Source organism: Eleutherodactylus coqui, chromosome 3 (assembly GCF_035609145.1).
Source record: "Eleutherodactylus coqui strain aEleCoq1 chromosome 3, aEleCoq1.hap1, whole genome shotgun sequence".
NCBI classification, from domain to species: domain Eukaryota; kingdom Metazoa; phylum Chordata; class Amphibia; order Anura; family Eleutherodactylidae; genus Eleutherodactylus; species Eleutherodactylus coqui.
In genome coordinates, this window is record NC_089839.1 from 88,855,733 (window position 1) to 88,872,661 (window position 16,929).

Here is a 16,929-nt window from a genome sequence, read left to right on the forward strand (position 1 = left end):
ACTTTATACACTGTGCCTAAAATGTTTTTTCTGATTACTACAACTAGGTTGTAAGTTGGTATTGTGATGCGTAATAGCACAGTAGATGCCAGCAGCTAGGCTATCACCGGATAATTACTCACTGGTCACTCGATATTCCCCTTCATAACTAATTCCAACCATAGCCCTGTATATAAATGAAAGCCCAATGCAGACATTGATATTGCAACACCAAGAAGGAAAATTTGTGGAATTATGGAAATCACATGATGTCATAGACATGTTAATGATATGCAAATGATAAAAAATGAAAACAAAATATTCAAAAGATCCCGCTTTATTCAGTATTAAGTATGAGCGCCATGTGCAGAAATGCAAGTCCTTCCACACCTTGACATCCTATGTGTGAGGTTAGTAATAGTTGTCTGAGGAATGTTCTGCTTCAAGGAATGCACTTGGTCACGCAAATATTCAAGATGCGCTACTTGAAGCTTCCTCTGTAATTGCCAACCAATGACGTCCCAGATGTGCATGATGGGAGACAAAGCTGGAGATAATGCAGGCCATGGTAGCATGTTTGCATGAGCAACATGCGGCCTAGTGTTGTCATGTTGAAAAACGTGTCCTAGGACACTTTGGAGAAATGGCCGTACCACTCGTTCCATGACCAAATCAACATAACACTGAGCTGTTGGTGTACCTGGAATGACGACTATAGGGTCCAGCTACCATACATTAGGCAACCCCACACCATAATCCCAGGAGTGGTGTGACGTTTCCGCATGAAGGCCTCTTCATGGTGTTGCCCACGTGGTCTCCTGACCAATCTCTGAGACAAAAGCAGGACTCATCACTAAAGAGGATAAATCTCCATTGACGATTTGCTCTGCATCATGCTAGCCTTTGAGAGCAGTGACCCAAGGTTAATGGAACACCTATTGCTAGACGTCTGGCTCGTAGCACAGTGTTTCACAAGCGCCTTCTGATGGTTTGTGCAGAAAGTGCTTGATCCCCTAGTCTTCAGATGATGAGCCGTCTGTGCAGAGGTTCACCTCTTTGCGCCTCTTGCTGTCATTCAACTTCGTTATTGCTCTCCCAACAACATCATTGCCTATGCATGTAGCGATCTGCCGGAGTGATAAACCAAGGTATTTCAGTTCAGAGATTCTTTCCCTATCAATTTGCAACTGACACGTTGACGAACAAGACAAACAGACCACATGTGGCTGAAAAAAAATTACTTTTGATCTGCCACACATTGGCACAAGGTCCTTGAAATTAAACATTTACATATCTTAGCGACACCCTCTACTTCCTCGATTTGCATAACCTTATGGCTTGTCCTTCTTGGTGTTGCAGTTTCAGTGTTGAAGAATATATAATGCTTTTTTAAGCTGTGCATTAACTATATTTACTATCTTTAATGTGTAATTTCATCTGGTTCACTTCTGCCCCATATTAAACATCTCCTCCTATAAGTAGTGTAATATAATGGAGGGATATTCTTTTGGTATTCTCAAGCTTTTACCATGGTCCATCACAAGTTTGCAATATGGTCGCGGGTGCTGCGTGCTCGCCAGAATCCTGCCTGTGCATCAGGGAGTGATACTTCGACTACTGATCTCAGTCTTTCCTGTAAAAACAAAATACCATATTGCAAACCTGAGATGGACTATAGAAAAAGCTTGCGAATACCAAAAGAATATCTACATGTGCTTCATCGACTACATCAAGGCCTTTGATTGCGTTGACCATGACAAGCTATGGCAGGCCCTACAATAGCTGGGTGTATCGGCACATCTAGTCAAGCTGATAAAATCACTTTATACCAATCAAGAAGCCACTGTGAGAACACAGTATGGGGACACAGATTGGTTTGATATCGGCAAATGTGTCCAACAGGGCTGCATCCTCTCACCCTTCTTGGTTAATCTACATGCAGAAGTGATCATATGTAAAATGGACCTAGACAAATTGGAAACCGGGGTGAAAATAGGTGGAAGAAACATCAACAATCTCTGTTACACAGATGACACAACTCTGCAAGCCACCATTTTCCTCATAGTCATGTATGGAAGTGAAAGCTATACTGTGAAAAAAACTGATAGAAGGAGGATTGATGCGTTCAAGCTGTGGTGCTGGTGAAAGCTGCTGCATATGCCCTGAATGGCGAGAGTAACAAAAAAAGAAAAGTTCTGAATCGTATAAGACCCTATATATCACTGAAAGGCAAGATGACCAGACTCACGCTCACGTATTTTGGCCATGTGATGCGAGCAGAGTTGCTAGAAAAATCTATAATATTCAGACAGATCAGTGGCAAAAGAAGACCTGGCCACCAAAGAACACGATGGCTGATACTTTCAAAGCTGATACTGGCATGGATATCACACAACTGAAAGAAGCAGTGCAATACAGAAAAACATGGAGGGAGGGAGCCCTTAGGGTCGCTGAGGGTCTCCTAAATACTCCTCCCATGACACTTAGGTCAATTACAGGTTCTTACCTCTGAACAGTAGTACATGGGACCAACCAGGGCAAGGCCTCTTTTCTTAATGGCCATCAGAGCAGCGGTGTGGTCTTCTTTTATGGTATATCTATGGTATATATACCCTTGTGTAAGGCTGGCCATACAATTTAGATTGTTCGTCCGGCAGCTATCTCACTCAACACTCCCAAACACACGAACACTTGGCTCAGTCAGGTATGCATGTGTTCTGAATGGTAGCGAGAGGAGAAAGCCATTGCCAGACACATCTGGTAGCGACTTATCTCCCTGAAAACAAGAGGATCAGTCATGTTGAAAGACAACTGCTTGATTCTTATCTCCCCTCACATTTACCATCAGGAGGCCATCATACACATTACATGGTCATCTACTACCGCCACAATCGGTAGGTTCAGCGAACATGTATGTCCACCTTAACACATGTAAATATTTTTGTGAGGACTGCTTTCCATATGACTAATTCAATCTTTTGTCTTTGTACCTCTGATAGCATTAACTAATTGGAGCAGAAGGCATATTTCACCACTTTGCATTGCAAATAAGCCTTAACCCTAGCAAATTTTATAAAAATATATATTGCTGAACCTTTTTTTTTTTATTAGGTTCCTTTCTAACATGGGCACAATAACTTGAAATCTTGTAATCAAATTATAGGGATAATAAGAAATGATTCCATTCCTTCACACTACATTGGAGAACGGAGTAAATAATGGGAGTAAATAATATTACATCTAGTATATTAAAACAAGAGCAAACAAGCAGTTACCTTTTGAGCCCATAGATGTATAGCAGTATGAATAATATGCATGTATATTAAAAACTTTAACCTCTCCATTCTATTAGCAGTAGGAGGAGAACATCACCAGTCGATTATTTTAGATAATACAACTGTTCCTCTCTTCTGGTGCCAGTTATATCAGCAAGGCTTGTGCCAGTTATATCAGCAGGGCTTGTGCCAGTTATATCAGCAGGGCTTGTGCCAGTTATATCAGCACGGCTGATACCAGTTAAATAAGCAGGTCTGGTACAAGGTAAATCAGCAGGGTTGATATCTGTTATATCATTAGTGATATTATTATTCCGGGTGGTAACTCACAGTTCCAGCAAACCACTATAACAGCACAACCACAATGTGTCTTGGAAGCCTCTTGCGTGATTAACCATGTGACAAACAAATGTTCACGGTGTCATGAACCCCGACTGATATACTTCATGATATTCTATAATGCTGATCCTTTACTGTAGAGAAGTAGAGAGCAGCTTATTATAAGTTATAGCACATTTTTCTGGTTAATTCTGAGTACTTATGCTGGTACTCTTGTGATACCTATGTTACTGTATGCGGACTACAGTGGAATATCTATACCACTACTGTGACTATTAGATGGTCCAATAATACAGGGTCACTGTTTCGGGTTCGGTTAATTACTTTGGGCACCAACAGAACATAGTATTGTCTTGAGATTATAATTATGGTTGGTTTAGGAGAACTGGCAAGTTGAGTGGTGGAGCCACTGTAAGATAGGTTTTACATGTGAAAACATTGCTGTAGGATGTGCTTCTATGATTCAATCACTGAGGCTAGTGAATGCCAACTACCAACTGTTGTGGCTCCTAAAACATGGTTAGCCAGCTACGTCTGTTATATAGAGATACAGCTTCCTACTATACAGCTGTACCTCGGTCAAGCTCGTTGATCAAAGCAGAGTGAGCTCTGAAGATCTCCTGTCTGGTGGGAGACTGGTCTATGGATGACTTCTCACTCATCTTCTCTTTGTTTTCTAGTCCCGAGGACCTAAAATCTCAGAACATAGCAGAGATACAGTTTGATATAATTCATCAGATTTAAAACAAATGTAAATATACATATGTGTTATTAGCTGCTAACATAACTATTTCTAAGCCCTACAGATTTTGGAAAACCTTGTATCTAAATATGCTGGCCAGGCACTCCCTTTTATGCCTAAAGGACTTTCTAGTAGCTTTAGAGGGATTCTGTCCTCAGTTTCATGCTGTCCAAACTATGAGCACCATGAACCTGGAATAAGGAAACCTGTTTTATTGTGAAAGGGAGGGGACACAGGTTAGATATTAGAAACAACTTTCTAACAGTGAGGGGGATCAATAAGTGGAACAGGTTACCATGGGAGGTGGCGAGTTCTTTTTCAATGGAAGTGTTCAAACAAAGGCTAGAGAAATATCTGTCTGGGATGATTTAGTGAATCCTGAATTGAGCGGGGGGTTGGACCCAATTACCCCGGAGGTCCGTTCCAACTCTATGATTCTATGAAATGTTGTGGCTTTTCAGAATAAATACACTTTGAAGTTTGACTCGGAGCTGAGCTCTAAATCACAGTTTCGGGCCATGACGGCTTCTCCCCACCTGCTGTATGAAGACTGAAAGCTCTCTCTATACACAAAAGGGGAAAGTGCTGTCACTCTGCATGCAATGGGTGGGGAAAAGACACCACAGCCCACCTCTGTGACGAGCTCAGCTCCAAGTCAAACTTCAAAGTCTATTTATTCTGAAAAGCCACAACATTTCACCAATGGGGCAACAGGCTTCTCTGTCCCGAGTTCATGCTGCCTTTGGTTCAGGCAGCATTAACCTGATGACAGAATCCCTTTAAGGAGACCTTGTCCTATTTATTTGGACACATTGCTGGAACAGTTTTTTTTGTTTGTTTTTTTAAAGAAGCCTTACAAACTTACAGTACATAATAAACGCAAAGATAACAAATTGTTCTGTCAAATGACCTGGTCAGCAGCACTTTCATAAACATTTCCATTCAAAAAAAATGAGACTTGATCTATTTTGCATTATTTCCCAGCATGCACTGGCTGACAGAAATCCTGGAAAAGTCAATTTGAGATTGAAGCATTCACCTATAAGGATTTATATTTCCTTATAAGAATGATTGTCCCACTGGATTACCTTATATGTATTTATCTTCTAGAAAAGCATTGATATAAATGAGCGCGAATTGCGAATATTATATGTTGTAGCTGTAGTGGATGAAGACTACAGACCATTGTCTGTTTTTTGAATTTTTGGGTGGAAATATAGCATGCTTTACCCCCAGTCATTAAGTCAAATAACACCTATATAGTCTAGACCTACGTTTACTCCGAACTGTTCTGCCTAAAAAGTGATTTCAGGTACATGTCTGTTAGGCTACTTTCACACACTATTTGGTTCCCAATCCAGGCTTCCTGTTCAGGGATTTTCATGCCGAAAAAAGCCTTCAGATGAAACCCTGGGTGGTTTTGTAGGCTTTAATTTCTGAAACAAAGAACAAAGTTGTAAGCCTTGGTCACCGTTTCTGTTTGTTTGGAGCATTTTGGCCAGACATAATAACGTAGTTGATTACCATCTCAGACGGGAAGGTTGGATGGGACACCAAACAGTATGTAAATGAAGCCTTATTCAGCTAATATTTAGTCATCTGCATCAATTCTGGATACTCTTCATGTTTTACATTGGAGATATAAAGGCTTGGCTGCACTCACTTCTTTTTAAACAGTTTGCGGAATGAGCTTCGGAAGCCTCCCTTCTGATCTGATCTGGGATGATGATCACTGAAAGATGTTTGTTCCGTTTCGTCCTTATGGTAGAACCTTGCATTTCCATCCATGTGGATATCCTTTAAAGAAATGTAGATGATAGACTAATTTTTCTGGTTTTGAAAATACATTTAAGCATTTAGTAACTTCTGACATCTCAAAGGGGTAATCCAGGCAATTTCTCTCCTCTCGCTCACTTGCCCCTCTCCATTGACATAACACAGCGGCCGTTCAGTACTGAATGGCCGCTAGTTACACTGAACGAGGAGCGATCAGCTGATCGTCCATCGTTTATGCTGCATAAACGACCATCATTTATGCTAGTATGTGCAGGGACGAGTGTTGGGCATCGTTCCGTCTTCAAGGGCCTTAAGAGTTAAGTCATCTATTACACTTGTAGCCCTGACCACCGATGACAATGTCCAGTCCACTTCACTGACAATCCATCGGACAATCAACTGATCAGCAGGTATCCCAAACGGTGAACCCCCTCCAATCCTAGGGATAAGTCAATAGTAAAAGTCCTGGGAAACCCTTTTAAGTTTATGTATATACCTTCCTTCATTATTCATTAAAACACTAAACCTAAAATACAAGAAAATAGTAGCTCATCTTTTCTCCATTGTTCGTTGTGGCATGTTTTGAAGCATGTCCTGTAGAAATCCTGCAGACAACATAGAGGTGAAAGCTGTTGTCCCACAAAGGACATTTACTACCCATCTACAGGATATATGATAAATGTCTGATTGCTGGGAGCCCCACAATTACTATAATGAGGGTCCTGAGCACCTCTTTTCTCCTCACTGAAAGACTGTAGTAAAAAAAAAATTGAATGAACCAGTGGTCATCCATGTGCATGGCCATTGTCATCATCATGGGGGTCCCAGCAGTAGGGCCCCCAGTAATTAGACATTTAGCACCTATCCCGTGATAGGTAATAGCAGTACTGTTTCTGAAGAAAACAACAGACACCAATTTCTAATCCTGGACAGGTACCCAAAAGCAATCTCACCCATGTTAAAGAGGAACTTCTTCCGGTATTTTGGGCCAAATCTGCGACAGAACCTACCAAACGGAGGTTCCAGCGCAGATGTAAAAGCAGCCTTACAGTATGTTGCACATTGTATTATTATACCGGTATTATACCATGTTACATCATGTTGCACTGTATAAAGGACTATATTTGATGACTAACCGGCACTTTGCAGGTATATGTGAATTGCTGTATCATTGTGTACTGTGCTTTTAAGGTGATATTACTTGGCAGAGGTGGGCACATAGGTGGGCTGAGGTCAGTGGTGAGGTACACAGGATGTGTGAACGTTATAATGTGGTACCACACAAGTTGCATCCTAGGAGGGGTCTGGTCATAAATATGAGGAACTCAGAATGCCTCTTGGTCAATCAGAGAGTGTATGGGTAGAGTGCTTCTAGTCAAGGCACACCTGATGTGAATTTAAGGGTGTCGCTAGTATCAGGAATTCATGGATTAAGCCCTTGATGTTTGGCCCAATGCTCCAGATATCCGGATGACCGCCTCTTTCAAATACAGCTGCGCCGTCAGGATGTAGATGCACTTGAATACTATGGCTATTAGATCCCTGCTACACAATTCTCTCTCAAAGGCTATAAGCCTCGTCATACCTGGAGACTATGAGTTGCCGGGACAGGAATCCTGCACCTATTGGCCCATTTGGAGGTCCTGTTCTAGCCTCTCATAGACAGCAGGTATAAAAAGGCTAGGCTCCATTCATTATGAAAATAGGGTAGGTGTGTACAATCTTTTTTTCATTGAAGTACTACTCCTGTTTTGGAACAGAAAAGAATCACTATCACTGGAGCCACATGAAAGGGGACTATTAGTGAGTAATGGCAGTAACTGGGGCACTAAGGGGTATCAAAACTGAATGGTTGGATGCACTAAGGGGCACTTTTGCAGAGTTAGAGTCCTATGGGGCATCAATACTGAGTGGGGGCACTATTACTGAGTGTAGGGGCACCGAGGAGGCACCAGCACTGAGTCAGAGGCACTATAACTAGCTGGTGGCACTAAGGAGCACCAATACTGAGTAGGGGTGCACAATCATTGAGTAAGGACACTAAGGGGACATGATTACATTCAAATTATAAGGGCACAACGATGAGTATTATCACTATGTAAGAGCACGAAGAGAAGTATTATTACTGTTTGTGGGTACTGAGAAGATCACTATTATTCCGTGGGGCTTTGTTTGGCAACAAGGGGTGTTGTCTGGTACTATTTTATTTTTGAAAGAGGCAAATGATAGTTATGAGAGCACTATATCTGAAGTACAGTATTTGGGGGCACCATGCCACACAGCAGATATATTAATAGGGACAGATGGGGCAACAACAGTAGAATTTGATGTAGAGTTTGTGTAGGTTGAGAAAAGGTTGGTGCTGAGCTGGAAAAGTGGGGAGCCAAAGATATCTGTGTTGCAAATGTTGCAGAGCTAAGTCGAAGCCTAAATAAATTATTATGGTGTTCTGGACTGCTGGAAAAGTCGGAAAAAGTGAACGACTGCAGTCAGAGAGGATGTTACCTGCAAGTCATTGGATATTAATGTACACTAATGACTAATATGGTCATTACAATGTTATTCAGTGGTAATGATTGTGGTTATGGTGTAGTGGTATTATTTTGACCTTCTATAGTGGTAATTTTGGTAATACTGCTCTTTGTCTAGTACAATTTTCAGTAACCCTATGAAGGTAAAATGTAATTACAGTATGGTGGGTGTATATATATATATATCAAATTTGCATTAATGATTGATTCCTGTTTTGTAACACACATTCTGACTTTTTAAAGCAATTTAACACAATGTTCTCAGAATTAACAAATGATCAAATTGCTCACCTCTAGTAATGATCTACTTTCCACTTGGGGTCTCTGTGGAATGTAGAAAGGCCTATGGATGTTGCGGGCCGAGGCCGATAGACCATGGGATTGGGTGCCTCGATCCTTTCTGAACTGCATCCTATTGGCATGGGTGCTTCTAGTGCTGTACAACCTGGTGGTCACTGCCTCTTGATTCCTAGGGAACTCTTTGAGAGATCGGCTAAGTGGCTTGTTTTTTGCATGGATACCTTCATGTCTATAACTACTGTTGCCCACTGGTGACATGCAACTTCTGGCCAGGGGTTGATGGGAGCGATCTGTTCTGTTGGACTCAAGTGTGAAATTGATTGGTCTTAAAAAGCAAATATCAAGGCTGGATTCTGAGGACCCCGCTGAACATGACTCATAAAGAGTCCTGTTTGGAAATGATTCCTCTTCATATGGGGTAGAAATTCCTATTATTTCACCGCCATATTCAAATTCTTCGTAGTTGCGTCCAAAGTTACCATCCGGTAGAATATTGGACGAGTTTCTCATGGACCTTTCAACATCAAGCATTGCATCCATAGAATTACTTTCATATTCCATTTCTGGGATAGACTGTAAAGGGAGGGAATTTGCTTCTTGATCACTTCCAATGTATGACAATGGTGCTGTGATGTTCTCTGATCTTTCATGCTTCTTTCCCTCAGCTTCCCACTCAGATGCCTTTAATGGCTGGATGGTTTCCATTGGAGTCTGTCTGCTCTTTTTAATATGAGGAACTAGATGCCTTAAAAATATAGACACGAGTAAATGTGTTAATTATGCTGTAAATGGTTTGGGGTGTTGGCTATATATGGGAAAATGTACATCCTCCTGCAAATTATAACAATATTGGAAGTGACTAAGGAGTTCTGCACCCATATAAATGTACAAGGCCATAAACCAAGAACATTACTAAAGGTCATAGAACTCAAAAGTGACTTCTAATATACTTTATAACTTATAGTAAGGGGAATATTATTCATTTTAAGACATATGTTATTTGCAGTAGAATCTATTTTTCAAAGACTGGGGAAGATTCCTGTCCACCATTGATTGGTTCATATGAAATGTCCTCAACGTTTTCACAAAGTAGGTCTGCAGTATCTGTCACATATACAAACTGATCTTCCATAACATTAAAACCACTGAAAAGAGCCAAATTGTGATGGCTAGATAACGGGCATCTCCAAAATAGCAGGTCTTGTGGGGAAGTACAACTGGCAAACTGGTGACAGAGTCAGGGGCATAGTTATAGGGGTTGCAGTGGTTGCAGTCACTACTGGGCCCTAGAGGCTTAGGGGGGCCCAAAGGCCCCTCAATCATAAAAGTAAACTCTAGTATTAAAAATGACACATGGAGGGTTGGGGGGGGGGGCATGTTACAGATTTTGCATTGAGACTCCCTACATTTAGCCTCTGCCTAATCTTTTAAGATTCTAGCAATTTCTCCGACTCCTAGTGCTACATCAATGGGCTTCTGAAGAGACCCAACGATGCAGAGGAATGTTCTGGGGGGTCTGCCTGCTGATCCTTTGCATCTGGGCCTACAAGCCTTTAGCTGCACCTCTGGAAAGAGTCATAAGCAAGCACGTTTCACTGATACACATGGGAAATCAAAGCTAGCTAGTTAATGCTGACAATATTGGAAAGGTAGATGAAGACGGAAAGATAGATGAAGCAATCCTGAGTTGGTGCCCATAGATTGGAAGGGTTCAAATGAAACAGTGAGCATGAATTTACAATTGAAGTTGAACAGAGATGCTGCCAACCATGCATAGAATTTCTGGCAAAATTTTGTCCCCATTCTATCAAGAGAGGTGAGGGTGCCAGTGTTCCCCATCTGGTTAATTAAAACTAAGGGTTATTAAAATCCCTCTAGTTGATTTTGAATGGTTATTATTTCATTCATTTCCACATGTATTTACTCTTCAAAGCCCCAAATACGTCATTATAACCACCCACGATCTCCATCGTGGGCCAACTTACATAAGTGATGACGAAGAGCCCGATGTTATGGTGTAAGGCTGGAGGGTCTCATCAGACGGGGCAGCATTTTCTTTAATGTGTGTAGAATTAGTTAGACTAGCAGGAACTTCTTGACCGGTCACCGTGCACTGAGATGCGAGGCCTTTGTACAGTTTAATCAGTGATGATCTAAAAGAGCCCAAATGATAATGCATGTAGATCTTACTACCCATGTTATAGATAGAAGCCAATCATTTCAAAAACAACAATATTTATCAGTTTAACCTAAAAGGGGTTTTCCAAGACAGCATTTTTTTTTTAAGTCGTCCATGCCCAAAAATAATCCGTACTGCGTCCCTGCAACCCCAGCGCTACCGCTCCGTTCATCCAGACGATGCTCTACTTACAGGCTGCAGCAGCCTGCAGGTTTCTGTTCACTGGTAGGCTCTGCAGCTTTAACAAAGTTGTCCAAGATTAGAAAAAAAAGGATTTCCAGAAATAGGGCCACATTTGTTCATGGGCTGTTTATGGTATGGCAACACATCCTCATTCAAGTGAAAGAGGCTGTATTGCCATATTAGATACAGCTGACGGACAGACTTCTGATTTTCTGTGAACAATGCCACTTCCAACCTGGCACTGTGCAGAATGCTGACTCATTTAACACCCAACATCGGGTAAGCAACCGTGCAGGCAAAATAAGAAACAAAGGTGCCAGCTGCACTCTGGTAGTTTACTGATTGGTAGCGGCTGTTTCATACCTATTTATCTGCAAATGATGACATAACTCACTGATATGCCATACCTTGAAGTAGGGGGTAAACCTTTCAAGGCATATTCACACGTAGGGAATTTGAAGAGCTTAATCTGCACTGTATGTTAATCCATAGTATAAACTATGGATTTAAAGAGTAATTGCAATTTTTACAAACTTTTAACATGTCAGAGCGACATGTCAAAAGTTTTGATCTGTCGGGGTCCAGCTACCCACTGATTGCTGAAATGAGGGGGATGACCTGCTCACCCAAGTGCTGTGCCACTTTGGCTGTCTTCGCTGCTTGCCAAGTCCTCTCAGCAGCTGAAGACGGATACATAGAGGTCTATAGACATCTTCTATAGACCTCTATGCGTCCATCTTTAGCTGACGAGAGGCGTCGAAAGCAATGAAGATATACCACTGAGACCCCTACTGATTACTGAAACAAGGGGAATACAGTGCTCACCTGAGCGCGGTACCCCTTTGGCTTGTCTTCATTGCTTACGAGCTGCTCTCAGCAGCTGAAGACGCACTCATAGACGTCTATAGACATCTTCTATAGTACTCTATGTGTCCATCTTTAGCTGGTAAGAGGAGTCGGCATGCAACGAAGACATACCCTTAGACTAAACTAAGACCAAGTCAAGAATGATCTCTGATAAATCATACTGTGTGTTTTTACTGAGGTTCTGTATCATAAATTGACTGGCTTACAATGCTCAAGCTCAGTATTTACACTCCTTTCATATGTGATAACATAATTACTATATGCCAGTCCTGCATATTGGTCTCTGTGAGAAATTAATTACTGCAAATAAAATGCTGTAGACCTCAGGGGTGCACGCCACCCGGATCCCAACACTGTCATATAGTAGCCTTTTTGTGGAAGCACTGTTCTTCTTTTTCAGTTAGGAAAATTATATTTAAGGCCCAATGTCCACGGGCGGATTTGATTTGCGGAACCCGAATGTCAATGGAAGCCACCTGATCCTTCGACCGCCTGCAGCTGTCACTGTGGATGTGCCGCGAATCTGCGGGAAAGCTGGAGATTTTAAGGAAAAAAAAAAAAAGAGCACTGCGCATGCATCGGGCGCATCAGCCGACGCACACAGACACATCTGCTGTGTTGAAGAAAGAGGATGCAAAGGAGGAGACCTGCACTGGATCCAGAGAGGTAATAAAATGTGTTTTCCTCTCCATGTCCGCTCCGGGATTCAGCAGTGGAATCTGTGAGTGCAAGTGGACATTGGGCCTAAGGGAAAGTTGATCATTTTGCATTTCACCTGACATTTAATTCTCCCTATAAATGCAGTATAAAAGGCCTAAGATACACTGGTTTCTCCTCCGTTCCCTTCCACATAGATTATTTCAGACAAGGCAATTTCAGTATTATTTTTTTCACTATTTATATAATTGAAGACCATTTATTGGCTTTTACTTTCTTTAGTAATGCATGTCTGTCTCCAGCTTTGCTTCATTAATTTTTATATAATTTACTACTAATTTCTTATTTTTTTTCACTTTAGTCATTTTTTATTTTAGTCATTTACATTTTTATTTAACCCCCAGCATTCAGATGAACTGCTGTATTTAGAGCATTTTACTGCCTGTAAATTACTATTTTTTAACCACATTGATTTCAATTCTAATGCTTCTAAGGCCGCTCTCACGCGGGCATATTGCCATTGCGCGCTACATAATTTTCCCCGCATGTGACACGTATTGCCAATAGCCCATTGATTTCTATTGTGCCACTCACACCCCTGTTTCTTTTGCACGCGCATTACTTGCCCAAAACAAATTGCAGCATGCTCTATCCTGGCGCGTGTTATGTGCACATACATGCCAAGATAGTGCATGAAGATTGGTGGCACATTACAAGTAGGCATGTCATTGCGTACTTTCTGTGTGCCGGCACAGAGGCTCACATGGTTGTGTGAGCCCGCCTAACTCTTTCATATAAGTAAGGGCTCCCTCACACGGACATACCCCTGGTTCTTAAGGGGTTAAAGGCAATGTTTCTTGAAGACATCTGTCAAAATGTTTTATTAGGGCATATGTGCCAGAATGGTGGGGCACTCTATAGGAGCTGCTCATATTCTTGCAGACTCAAGATGTCTTTGTATTACAATCAATGACTATTGAACTGAATGACTGACATGTAGTACTACATATTTCCTATAGCAACTGCTGCATTGGAAATACCAGCTACCCGTGGCCTCCACCTGCAAAATATTCTTTTCCCTTGGCATAGCTGCAACATCTCATTCAATTGCATTCTGTTTCTAATGTAGAGCCTGCTTCTAAAGGGAAGTCTATGCAAGTCATATGCACGTTTCCCCATGAAAAAGCAGCCTAACAGGTTTTAACCAGTTGTTTAAAATATCTCCCTATGGTAACAAATGTGCATGTTTATGGGGGAATCAAGGGAACATAAGTGCAGAATGAGAATTAGGCTGCTTACCTAGAATTTCTAGAGTTTTAGCAAATCAAAGCCCTCTTGTTGACCTTCCCATTAGAGATGAGCGAACGTGTTCTTCCGAGCTTGATATTCGTGCGAATATTAGGGTGTTCGGGATGTTCGTTATTTGTAATGAACACCATGCGGTGTTCTGGTTATTTTCACTTCCTTCCCTGAGACGTTAGCGCGCTTTTCTGGCCAATTGAAAGACAGGGAAGGCATTACAACTTCCCCCTGTGACATTCAAGCCCTATACCACCCCCCTGCTGTGAGTGGCTGGGAAGATCAGGTGTCACCCGAACATAAAAGTCGGCCCCTCCCGCGGTTCGGCTCAGATGCCTGGTGAGTTAGCTGAGGGACAGTGCTGTTTGTACCGGAGCTGCTGTAGGGAAAGAATTGGTACTTAGTGTAGGCTTCAAGACCCCCCAAAGGTCCTTATTAGGGCCACTGATAGCTGTGTGTTGGCTGCTGTTAGCAGTGGCAATTTTTTTTCCCCTCAAAATCGGCTCTGCAGAGCGTTGCACCTGGCATTAGGGACAGAAGTGCTGCATAGGCAGGGAGAGTGTTAGGAGTGAGTGTAGCCTTCAAGAACCTCAACGGTCCTTTCTAGGGCCATATTTAACCGTGTGCAGTACTGTCCAGGCTGCTGTTAGCTGTGCTGCATTTTTTTTTGCTTCTCAAAATCGCCTCTGCAGAGCATTGCACCCTCCATTGATACTGCAGGGAAAGAATTGTATAGGCAGGGCCACAACACAGTTATTATTCATTGAATATACGCAGTGCTGCCTTTTGCTTGTAAAACAAGTGAAAATAATTCTATTTGTCCTGCCTCTGTCCGTCCTAAGGGCGGTGGACACGTGTCGGCTGCGTGTGCAACCTGTAAAAATCAGACGCACCCAGCTACGTTTTACTCCTGGCTTCGCCATTTGCTTTCCTTAATTGGGAAAAAAAATACCTGCTCTGCCACAGTTAATAACTCTGCTACCCTCACGTTCTGTGACACATTAGCAGGAAAACAGCACAGTTATTAAACTTCTCATGTTCATAGAATATACGCAGTGCTGCCTTTTGGTGCAAAAAAAGGGAAAATAATTCTATTTGTCCTGCCTCTGTCCGTCCTAAGGGCGGTGGACACGTGTCGGCTGCGTGTGCAACCTGTAAAAATCAGACGCACCCAGCTACGTTTTACTCCTGGCTTCGCCATTTGCTTTCCTTAATTGGGAAAAAAAATACCTGCTCTGCCACAGTTAATAACTCTGCTACCCTCACGTTCTGTGACACATTAGCAGGAAAACAGCACAGTTATTAAACTTCTCATGTTCATAGAATATACGCAGTGCTGCCTTTTGGTGCAAAAAAAGGGAAAATAATTCTATTTGTCCTGCCTCTGTCCGTCCTAAGGGCGGTGGACACGTGTCGGCTGCGTGTGCAACCTGTAAAAATCAGACGCACCCAGCTACGTTTTACTCCTGGCTTCGCCATTTGCTTTCCTTAATTGGGAAAAAAAATACCTGCTCTGCCACAGTTAATAACTCTGCTACCCTCACGTTCTGTGACACATTAGCAGGAAAACAGCACAGTTATTAAACTTCTCATGTTCATAGAATATACGCAGTGCTGCCTTTTGGTGCAAAAAAAGGGAAAATAATTCTATTTGTCCTGCCTCTGTCCGTCCTAAGGGTGGTGGACACGTGTCGGCTGCGTGTGCAACCTGTAAAAATCAGACGCACCCAGCTACGTTTTACTCCTGGCTTCGCCATTTGCTTTCCTTAATTGGGAAAAAAAATACCTGCTCTGCCACAGTTAATAACTCTGCTACCCTCACGTTCTGTGACACATTAGCAGGAAAACAGCACAGTTATTAAACTTCTCATGTTCATAGAATATACGCAGTGCTGCCTTTTGGTGCAAAAAAACGGAAAATAATTCTATTTGTCCTGCCTCTGTCTGTCCTAAGGGCGGTGGACACGTGTCGGCTGCGTGTGCAACCTGTAAAAATCAGACGCACCCAGCTACGTTTTACTCCTGGCTTCGCCATTTGCTTTCCTTAATTGGGAAAAAAAATACCTGCTCTGCCACAGTTAATAACTCTGCTACCCTCACGTTCTGTGACACATTAGCAGGAAAACAGCACAGTTATTAAACTTAGATTATACATTCACTAGAGGCAGTGGGGCCTTTCGTTTTCAAAACAGGGAAAAAATTATATTTGGCCTGCCGTCTTGCGCCAATTTATTAGCTGCCTGTGAAATCAAATCACTGGTAATACAGCATGCTGAGGGGTAGGGGTAGGCCTAGAGGACGTGGATGTGGCCGAGGACGCGGAGGGCCAAGTCAGGGTGTGGGCACAGGCCGAGCTCCTGATCCAGGTGTGTCGCAGCCGACTGCTGCGCGATTAGGAGAGAGGCACGTTTCTGGTGTCCCCACATTCATCGCCCAATTAATGGGTCCACGCGGAAGACGGTTATTAGAAAATGAGCAGTGTGAGCAGGTCCTGTCCTGGATGGCAGAAAGTGCTTCGAGCAACCTATCGTCTACCCGCAGTTCTGCGCCGTCCACTGCTGCAAATCCGAATCCTCTGTCTGCTGCTCCTCCTTCCTCCCAGCCTCCTCACTCCACTACAATGACACCTGCTCAGGAGCGGGAACACTCCCAGGAACTGTTCTCGGGCCCCTGCTTAGATTGGGCAGCGGCAGTTCCTCTCCCACCAGAGGAGTTTATCGTCACTGATGCCCAACCATTCGAAAGTTCCCGGGGTCCGAGGGAAGAGGCTGGGGACTTCCGCCAACTGTCTCAACAACTTTC

The 16,929-nt window shown here is 42.6% G+C and overlaps 1 protein-coding gene across 1 annotated transcript in view; it reads right to left on the reverse strand.

Annotated features, from left to right (window-relative positions):
• Positions 1–3,986: 3,986 nt before the first annotated feature.
• The window catches only part of ARHGEF33 (Rho guanine nucleotide exchange factor 33), a 118,126-nt gene continuing 105,183 nt past the window's right edge, over positions 3,987–16,929 (reverse strand). Inside the window, exons 13-16 of the mRNA XM_066595852.1 lie at positions 10,928–11,095; positions 8,934–9,687; positions 5,999–6,132; positions 3,987–4,283 (exon numbers count right to left, since the gene is read on the reverse strand). Of these exons, the coding sequence (XP_066451949.1) occupies positions 4,154–4,283; positions 5,999–6,132; positions 8,934–9,687; positions 10,928–11,095 (1,186 nt within the window). The 3' untranslated portion in view covers positions 3,987–4,153. The remainder of the gene's footprint in view (positions 4,284–5,998; positions 6,133–8,933; positions 9,688–10,927; positions 11,096–16,929) is intronic.